This window comes from Homarus americanus, unplaced genomic scaffold (assembly GCF_018991925.1).
Source record: "Homarus americanus isolate GMGI-L3 unplaced genomic scaffold, GMGI_Hamer_2.0 scaffold57424, whole genome shotgun sequence".
NCBI classification, from domain to species: domain Eukaryota; kingdom Metazoa; phylum Arthropoda; class Malacostraca; order Decapoda; family Nephropidae; genus Homarus; species Homarus americanus.
In genome coordinates this window covers 31,170-41,875 of record NW_024734788.1, presented here as the reverse complement: position 1 = coordinate 41,875, position 10,706 = coordinate 31,170, and the positions used below count along the sequence as shown (strand labels likewise).

The window sequence follows — 10,706 nt, the reverse complement described above, 5'->3', positions numbered from 1 at the left end:
CAATACCTGTATAGTGAAGATTATGCAGGTGTGTTGTGAAGATGAAGTGGAATAAGAATGCACAGTACAATACCTATAATATAGTCCAGAAAGAGAAACACAGCTGAACATTGGCTGGAGATTCAAACAGACCAAAACCATTGTTGTTGTTGTGGGACCTTAACCACCTTTTGGCTACCACAGAGAATCCACAGGAAATTACTTTTATAATTTTGTATACAAATTTTGGTTCAAAATTTATTTATTTATTTATTTTTTTTTTCATAGCCCGAAATTTTGGTCATAATTTCAACATTCCGTAAAGACGAAATTTCGTAACCAGAGATTTCATAGCACGGGAAATGCCTGTACTGTATTTGCAGTTATCATCTTATTTTCCATACAAAAGTCAATGAATATTTCTTCTCTCATTTCTATTACCCAACCCAAGTGGTCCTACTTCTGGTGCTTCTTTCCCTTTCCCAACTTTTGCATTAAAATTACCCATTATAATTAGACATTGATTAAATTTCATAGTGTCTTTTTGCTTTCTTAAAATTTTCATTCTTATTATCATTTGTTGGTGCCTAAACCTGTCTTGTTACCAAGTCCATGAGTTTAGCATTAAACTTGACTCACAAAAATCTATCTGATACTGCTTAATATCCCTTTGCATTACTGTTCAACTTCTGGTGTACAAGAATACCAACACCTCTCTCATGCTTGTCCATCTTACTTTACTTAATCCCAGAATGTATCACTACAGCCTTTTCATTTCTCTACAAACATTTGCATACTTAACACCCTCATATAATGTCTTCACATTCCATGTTCCAATCCTGATTTTGTGCTTGTTCATTCTTCAACTTTCCGTAGTTGTGTTTAATGTTCAAGGCTTTGTTTTGCTCGGACAGTACCGTACTTGGTAGCTCTCGGTGGTTCACTGCCCGAAAGCATAGGTGGCAATGTAGTTGGATCTTTAGGTGACAATAATCCAACAGGAGTGCCCAGAAATTGTTTATTCTGTCAGTCCAATGTTGTTCAAGGCAAGAAGTGAAGTTAAGGAGACTGGATGCCCCAAACCTGCAACAATCCACTTTCAACCTGTTCATTTGAGGTTACAAGATGGGAACATTATACCCATCACAGGTACAGTATATTTGAAAGTGCTTTGTTCGAGCCCCGACACCACAACAAGGTGATGCAAATTTGGTCACTTAATGTAGTTGTACCTTGTGAAGGAGAATAACTTGTGTAACTGATTTTAATGAAGTGCATTTTATTCTTTTGTGGATATGGGCTATATTTTTTTTTAATTCACTGTGTAGAATACCTGTATAACTTGACCAATATTTAATTTTTATTAATTGTATACATACTGTAATTATTTTATTGATATGGAAAATTTATTTATTTATTTTAATTCATGTATAATTCATTTATACTGTACTGGTATTGGTATTTTTTTATACTGTGCTTATTATCTTTTGGCCTAAACATCTTAGGTCTAAATTTCTAATGGCCTAGACATCATACAGCCTAATAGGTTCATGACTTAATATTCCTGAACTCAATGGCATTATCCCAGCAGGATCTGGTAAGTTGATCTTTTTTTTCCAGGTGTTGCAAGGTACACGTAGTTCCTTGTACAGAGGATTAGTGCAATTAGTAAGATTGGTTTCCAGTAAATTAATAAAAGGAAAGACAGCATCTCTGTCATCTCTGAATTATAATACCCTGTACAGGTAGTGTATCCATGAAAGACAATATACACTGTACAGTACTGTATCTGAACAGTGTACTAACTCTATAGGTGTTACAGTAAACTCCCTCAATACGTATCAAGTACAGTACCTGTACAGTACCACAATCGAGTTTAGTGAAAATGAAATTAGTGAAATAACAAAACCAGCGACATAATATGAGGTTGAAAACGTCTTGCAGCTAGCAGTCCCACTGTTTACTACAGCAGACAATTCAAGTGCTCCAACATTCAATGTTCTATGTCTAATTAGGTAAAAATTCAATGCAATTTTTTGTTTTAAACTTTTTTTATAACAGTACAGTACTATATTGAGGTTAATTTTTTATTTCATACCACTCAGTTGTAACTTTATCTGAAATCTTATATCATTAATACTGTAACTGACAATAAAAGGATCAAATAAGTTTTATATTTGACTTTAAAATGTATTTGCAATACGTCAGTATGTTAATGTTTATAAAGATAGTGTAGATATTATTCAAGCAGACTTACTACTTTGCCACAGGTACTCCATGAACCAGATGTTTGATGTGGTGTCAGAGGTGGAGCACTATCACAAATTTGTACCATATTGTAAGAAATCTCATGTGACTTCGAGAAGGCCAGGATTTCTAAAGGTTAGTTGAGTGGTTTATTAAAATGGGATTGTTATAGAGCAAATGTCATTTTAAGGCTGGAATAAGAATAGTGAAGCTGTCATGCATTTTATGTTACCAACTTGCCAATTGGTACAAATATTTTTCAGTACAGCATAGGTACATGCTTCCTTTATGTAGACAGTGAAATTGTCTTATCTACAACTCTCCACTCCTTCATGGAGATGCTTTTTGTTGGGGTGACTTTTCACAACATACAGTACATCCATTCTCTCTATTCTCCTTAACCCCTTCTTTGTTCTCTCTTTGATGTACTCTACTGCATTGTATTGCTCCACATTTCCTTATACCTATTGCACCTGCTACCTTGCTCCTTCAACTATCCTTCCCTCTTGCATCCTTCTCACATGTTCATATGTTCTCAGTGAGCTTCCCTTTACCCATTGCACAATTCACAATTTACATAGGGGTATAGTTGCTGAACAGAAACTGTTCAGTGCATACCTCTTAACCATAGGGTTGATGGTTTACATCTAGGGCACCTTCAGTTAACCAAACTGAATGGGTACCTAACATTACATGTGGAGAAGTGAAGGCAACTAAATGCAATGCTAGATACAGTGCCTCATTGAGTACCAAAATTAGGGTTAGACTACAATTTACTGCATCCACATTTCCCCTAATGAGCCAACAGGCTTACAGGACCCACCTTTACTTTCACAAGTCACATTCTCTGCTTTCCTTGTCATTCTGAGCACTCCATAAATTTAACTATGTCTTATATTTTCCATTCTCTTAACTGCAGATGGATTCCTCAATTAAATCATTTTTGTCGCATAAAATTTAAAGCATTTTGCTCCAAATAAGTCGCACAGTAATGTTTGAATTTTTTTGTCGGTGATACATATGTGTTTGGGAACTGGCTGGGAACTTATCCCATTGATCCCCATGTTATAATGCTCCCTATCTATGATATTTCACTTAGTGATGGGTTTTCAAGAACCTAACCCCAATGTTTAGCGAGGTTTACCTGTACAAGAGGTGCAGTGTTGTAAATGCAGACTGTAGGATAGTAAGGTTTATACAACTGGAAGGAGAAGTGCAATATTGTAGGGTAGTGAAACAAAGGCTGTTAGGAGGGCAACTGGTTATTGAGATAATAGTAGATTCTCAGTATGGTGTGACATTGGGACCAAGAAGTGTTAATATACTTATAGGAAAAGCTGTATGCTGTATGGTATATATTTAAGAATGCCTTAACCCTTTTCCTCACAGGGGCAGATAAGGTAACCAAACACCATATCAGAGGTGGTAGGTGAGGGAGGGTGTGTGTGTGTGTGTTAGGGAAGGGATGTGTGTGAGGGAGGGGTAAGGAAATAAGCTCAGTACTCGCCCAAACACAAGAGCGGGTGGAAAATCTGACTATATCTGGTGGTTTGTCAGTGTCTTAGAGTAAGACAAGTGCCATATCAGAGCAATTTCACCCTCCCAGCTTTTTTCATGACGATTAAAGGACATACCAGGTACTACATCCTTCTGATGTGATGCTTGGTGTAAAAGGATGTACTCGGTAAGTCCCTCTGTCTGAAGAGATTAAATTATGCATACCGAGTGCCAAAAGGCATATCAGTACTTTACCAAGCACACCTTACAGTATATCAAGAAACAGCAACAGTGTCATTTATAGTTAAATTAGACACTACTATATTAAACAATATCAAGCCAACTTGTTGAAGTAACAATAAGAGTATTATATCTACATTACATACAATGTATATATTGATTCATTTATCACTTTACAGTATATATGTGGGTTTTTTTTATTAATAAATAATAACCCAAGTACTGTACCCATAAATTTCTAGTCATGAATGCATCCCCTCCTTAATACAGCATTTCTTATGGAAAATTAGTTTCACTTGTGGTAACTTAGCACATTGCAAGGGACAGAACCCCTGTGATAAATGAGACCTAACAATATTGGATATATGAATACTTACTGGTATGTTTCAGTAGGAAAGTATACATTGCATTTTTTTTCTAGGCTGATGTTGTTGTTGGGTTTCCTCCTGTGGTGGAGTCTTATACTTCCAGTGTTACACTCGCAAGGCCTCATCTGGTGAGAGCTGTCTGCACTGAAGGCAAATTATTTAATCACCTCTTAACTATCTGGAAATTCTCACCTGGAATTCGTGGTCAGGTGAGTTGATAATGCTTTATCTAAGGGAACATGAAAATTTATTGCTATTCAAATTTTAAAACATCTGTACAGTATACAGTAATACCCCGGTTAGCACTACCCTCATAGAGTGTTGTTTCATTATAGTGCTCTTGCTTGCATCTTGGAGTTCTAGGGGAAAAAAATTAATCAAAAGTCACAAATCCGAACACTAACAACACGCAAAGAACAGCTTTCTTTGTTTTTACGCACTCGGCCAATCAGCACCAAGCGCTCTGTTTACAGTAAAGTACAATACAAGTTTGCTGTGCTTACACTGTGGACACATTCTTGTTGATTTGCCAATTTTTTATTTTATTGACTATTTTTTACTCATCATGTCTGTTATCTCCTTTGATGTAATATTATAAGTGTTGAGGTGGTTGGAGCTGGTGAGTGTCAGGTGGATGTCAGTGCTGCTCTCAACTTGGCTGCGTCAACTGTTAGAACCATTATTAAGAATACAAACAAGATAAAAGCTTCAGCTATAACAACCACGAAGTTGTTATATTAAGTGTAGGTCTTATTGTGTGTGGTTAACTGAGGCACAATGTGTAGTGGCAGGGTAGAGATCAGCTGCTGAGGAGCACTTGGCAACACCCGGTGCATGTTACCACTCCCTTCCACTCCATCTCCCTAATCACTCCTATCTTTCTGCTTCTCACTATATTTTAAAATGCTATGTAACATAGGGTATGTTGAACAGATACAGCATTGCTTATTTATACTTATATCTGGCAGTGCTGCAGGTGCAGTTTTACCAAAGAAACTGATAAATGCACCACCTCCTTACCACATCTTCCTCACCACTACCACCATCATTACCACACACATCATCATCACTACCTCTATTATCACCACCTAAATCATAATTTCGATGATGCAGAGATGGATTAACTTTAACCAGAGCATAGCCATACAATGTCCACTGCCTCCCACTTCCTTCCTCCCTCCCTCCCACCCACTGCATCTTTCACTCAGTCTACTGCAATCATCACTACTATTCATCAAATGACTGTCACTCATAATACAATACTGTTTGCTGTATTTGTTATTCATTAATTAGAAAATATATGTTACAGTAATAATCTGTTCATTAATACAGGCATCTCCCAGATTACGGAAGGGTTCCAGTCCGGAAAACCTTTCCGTAACTCGAAACCATTTTTCCCATTGACTTCAATTATAAAAGTTGAGGCATTCCTACGAAAAAATGTTAAGGCCCAAAAACGTGACACAAGCTCATATATGTATGAAATCAGATAGTTTTAACCACATACAATGAGTCATTCATGATGTAACGTGATAATAAATGAACAAACCACTCAAATTTTCCATACTAGAAACAGTGTTGAGTTAGGTTAGGTGAGGTGGTGCAACTGGAGTTACTGGGAGGGAGATGATGGGACACTGCTAACTCCTGCCTCTCTCTGTGGATCATCATCAACTACTTGGGCTGCTGGCTGAGGTTTTGGGGCAAAGAACTCGTCCAATGTGGCCTGTCCTTGATGGTACAATTTTTCTGTGTACAGCTCCCTATATCCCCACATGACATTCTCGATTTGTCTTGTAAACTTGCAACTGCATTATTGTCTGCATCATGTGTCTCAAAGGTATGCATAACAACCTGCAGTTTACTAATAGCTATGGACTAAATCATTGTTGTTAATTCTGTGGATGTAGAAATGACTTCTGTACAGGTATCCTGTTCCTCAGCAGCAGCAGCTCGCTCCTCTTCCATTAACATAAAATTCTCATTGCACATATCCTCTCTGTGTGACTCTAACAGCTCTACAACACCAGCCTGATCTACTTCCTCAAACCTTGCATCATTTGCCAGAGTTACAATATCCTGCTGCACCTGATCCAAGGGAAAAACCTTGAAAATCATGAACACAATCTGGCCAGATGTTCTTCCAGACTGCATTCATAGTTGTATTTTTCACCTCCTCCCAGGAGTCAGCAATGTTGTTTGCAGCATTCATGATGTTATATTCTCTCCAGAACCAATCATGGAAGAGGGTGCCAGTCATCCATGCTTTCTTATGGAAGCACCATATTACAGGTAACCTGGATTTGTTGTAGCCCTTAAAAGCTTTGGGATTTTCTGAGTGGTACACAAGCATGGGCTTTTGCTTAAAATCTTCTGCTGCTTTACCCCCTAAGAGGAGAGTCCACAATCTTTGGAAGCTTTGAACCCAGGAGCTGTTTTCTCCTCAGTCGAAATAAAGGTTCTGGCAGGCAAGCGCCTCCAGAAGAGACCTGTTCCATCAATATTATACACCTGCTGTGGTGTGTACCTATTGGCCTCAATTATTGCTTGTAATTCAGCAGGATATTTTTGGCAGCCTCAATATCAACACTGGCTGCTTCACCTACCATCTTGATGTTGTGTAGGTTTGAGCATTTCTTAAATCATTCAAATCATCCTATGCTGGCATTAAAGGGTTTTTCATCCAAGCTAGCACCTTCTCCCTGCCTTAAATCTGCATACACTCTTAGCCGTATCCTGAATAACCATTGTACTAAGGGGCACATTTTGCTTGGTCTGGTCCTCTAATCATACACTGACTAAGCATTCCATTTTATCATTGCATCACTTCAATGAAAATAAAGAGTAACGGGCTAACAATGGAGTAGCAACTTGAGCACTAGCCCTAATTTTCTCTTTGTTATCATGGATTGTACCAATAATGGAGGTAGTCAGTTCCAAAATTTTGACAATGTAGCTCAGTTTCTACCTCTGGTCAAACCTCCTCAACACATCTAATTTTGTCTCTAAAGTAATACCTTTTTAAGTTCTCTTAGCACTAGCTGGCCTCTTTCCACTCCTGAATAATAATGCACAGTACAATACCTGTAGTACAGTCCAGAAAACAGTGAGAAAGCAGAACATAGGCTTGTGTTTCAACCCTACTGAAACCATTGTTGTTGTTGAGGGACTGTTGGCACTTTTGTGCTACCACAGATGTATTCACACATCCTTTTTTCTTTTTCTTTTTTTGTGGGCGAATTTTTTCCACAACCCAAAATACCGATCTAAATTTTTTAATTCTGTAAGAGCGAAATTCCGTAACCCACGGGATGCCTGTACCTGTACCCTTCATATTCAGTACTGTATACAGTATATTGTATCTCATAAGTAAAAAATAACTTCATCAGGAAAGCATCTCCATATATGCTGTTTTAATAGTGCTCTATTATCCTGGAATGTATTCTGAGCACTAAACAAGGTACTGTATTACTGTATACAGTGGTCCCTCGATTAACGAACGGTCCAATTAACGAAATTTTGGTTAACAAATTAGCTCCCATAAGGATTTTCAATTCCATTAACGAACAAAACCTCGATTAACGAAAACCCTACGAGAAACACTCTTTGTTGTGCGCATCGGCTGATCGGCTAGTCCGCCTATACAATAATTGGTTCTATGTTTACATTCGTTTCCAGTGGAGTAAATATCAAGAAAGTTGTGCTCTTGAATATTTTTTTTATTTTTTATATTAAAATTATTGGCCATTCTAATTTCGTTAACATATTGATAATATATACAGTACAGGGAACAGTTTTTGTGTGCCAATCAGCTGATCGAATCACCCACCAACGCTTCTCAGTTTAACTTTGTTTACAATGGAGTGAACATCCAGTTTTTGGTCTCTTGAATATGTTTGCATTTTTACATTAAAATTATTGGTCATTCTGAAATTTAGTTCACATATTGATATAATATGCAGTGCAGAAATTATTTTGAAACACGAAGAAGGCATTCGAACCAATGCACTCTGTAAAGAATATGGCTTGTCATCATCGACTGCTTCTACAATCAGCTGTTTGATATGTAAACAAAGCTGCCGGGAATATGACATACACATCTCAAAGTAAGTTAAAATACAAGTATTCTATTTTTATTTATTATTATACGGTATACTGTACAGTACAGCACTGTATTTAGTTTATATTTAATGTTTTGTTAATTCTATTACCAGCATACAGTACTGTACTTTGTATGTACTTTTTTTGTGAGTTGGAACTAATTACCCAATATCCCATTGAAATAATAGATTCAGTTAACGAAATTTTTGGTTAACGAACTACTCTGTGGAAACAGTTGTGTTAGTTAATCGAGGGACCACTGTACAGTATACTTCTTTGTCAAGCGAGTGAATCAATCATTGAAAATATTTTGAACTGTTAATGTTTATAATACAGTAAGTAAAGTACTGCATCTGCTGTTAATCGAAAATCTATTTTGTGAAATTTTATTTTATGAGTGATTTTAGCATTCTACATATGAAATTTAATTACTGTATTTATATTTTTCCCACATTATATGAGGGTATATGAGGAGAAATTGGACAGTGGAGCAACTGGCTGAGTGACTGTGTATGGTGGGGGGTGTGAATGACTTGTCTTCACATGAATTTGGGGAGGAAGTTTTATGGTGATTGTTGGAGAATGATGATACACTTAAAGCTTATTTGTAGACATAATAACTTGAAGAGTGTTGGAGACTAATGAAGTAAGTTAGTGTACAGATATTTGTAGAAAATATTAATAATCTAGCTCATACAAGTACAGTAGTTTGGTTTAATTATCCATTTTTGAAAGCCACTTGCTCCCAAACTGTAAGGTTGACTGATACATAACATAGGTCATTCTAAGAGAGAAGGTTGGTATTCAGAACTTACTTGCATGTCACTGTATATTCAATAATGATTTTCTTGTACTGTACTGTAGTATTTTTGTTTATATAACTGTGATAGTTTATAACATTTACAAGTGACTAAAAAATTACAAGGTTATTTTTTTTTTTTTTCAGCATGACACTTGCACCCTTGATTTCTCGGTGTCATTTGAGTTCCGGTCAATGATACATTCTCAAATGGCCCATGTGTTCTTCAGTGAAGTAGTGAGAAAAAATGTAAATTCCTTTTTAGATGAGGCTCAGAGGCGATATGGCAAAGCATCCATCCATGCCCAGCGTCCTCAAATCATACAAACTTAATGATTGCAGAGTGAGTAGGAAACCATTGAAGTGTAGATTTTATTACCGGGATAAGAGAAGTTTATAAATATATTATTTATGGAAAAGTATTTGTACTTTTATCCCTTGAATTATATCAGCAGTCCATGAGTTACAAATGATATTTGGGTTGTTACTTTTGTTTTGTATGGTCAGGGTTGTATTTTATCCTAACCTATGGCATTAAAACTGTTCTGACTAACGAACAGATCATTTATGAACAGGTTCCTGGATTATAACTGGTCTGTAACTCAGGGGCTGCATACTGTATATTAATACAGTACTGTATAGTCTTATTTATGGGTTCATGAAAATGTATTTTTGAAAGTTGTGAAGAAATTTGATTTATTCATTAAAAAAATATGGTAAAAAGAAATCTTTATTTCTGTGGATGAATTGCAGTACAAGACTTTTCTTTACAATAAATAGTTTTTTAACAAGCATATGATTATTCATACCTTTTTTTGGAACAAATGTAAATAATATAATTATGTTTTTACAGGAAATCAACCAATGACAGTATCAATTTTTTCAAATCTGTACATACACTTGTATAAATACTTCATAATTTTAACTATTTGTTGTAAATATAATATACTTTAAAAGGTCCTTATTTATTTATGGAAGTTATAGTTTTATGATGTGATGGAGTTACTGTACTGCATTTGTATATAAGTACAGTATTCATTTTATGGCAAGATGCCCTTATACCTGGCAGCTTGTGTGATGTAATAATGTACTGTTCACTAATCTCTCAGATTTGAATCTCAGGCAGTCTTGGGTCAATGTTGAACATAAATTTTAGGATTAATCACCAATCAGTCAAGTGTTCAGAAATTAGGAGTCTTTCTTATGATTGACTTCAATTACTGCAGGGTCTGCATTTTTTTTTTGCACCATGCTTTCTCTATTAACCCCTGAGGTTTGAGGGTTTTCACACAGCCACAGCTCACCACCCCCAGCCAACCTGTAACCATGGCAGGTATATTATTATTTTCATTATTTTTAGAAATGCAACGTTCTATCGTCTGAGGGGTCCCCCCAGGGGACACATAGTTAAAGGGTTAAATCTTTCCCTATGACAGCTGTCTACCTCAATGAGGGAGAATTTGACTGCCAAAGTT

The 10,706-nt window shown here is 36.4% G+C and overlaps 1 protein-coding gene across 3 annotated transcripts; it reads left to right on the top strand.

The window, feature by feature from the left end:
• Positions 1–1,415: 1,415 nt before the first annotated feature.
• Positions 1,416–10,022, top strand: LOC121870506 (coenzyme Q-binding protein COQ10 homolog A, mitochondrial-like). 3 transcript variants are annotated; one of them, XM_042372338.1, is made up of 4 exons: positions 1,416–2,361; positions 4,385–4,540; positions 6,515–6,623; positions 9,379–9,512. In XM_042372338.1, the coding sequence occupies exons 1-4, from the start codon at positions 2,257–2,259 to the stop codon at positions 9,381–9,383; spliced, it is 375 nt and encodes a 124-aa protein (XP_042228272.1). In that variant the 5' UTR covers positions 1,416–2,256; the 3' UTR covers positions 9,384–9,512. The 3 variants fall into 3 exon arrangements, with proteins under 3 accessions (XP_042228272.1, XP_042228273.1, XP_042228271.1); XM_042372339.1 differs by having other exon boundaries at positions 1,423–2,361; positions 6,563–6,623; XM_042372337.1 differs by lacking the exon at positions 6,515–6,623 and having other exon boundaries at positions 2,149–2,361; positions 9,379–10,022.
• Positions 10,023–10,706: the final 684 nt, after the last annotated feature.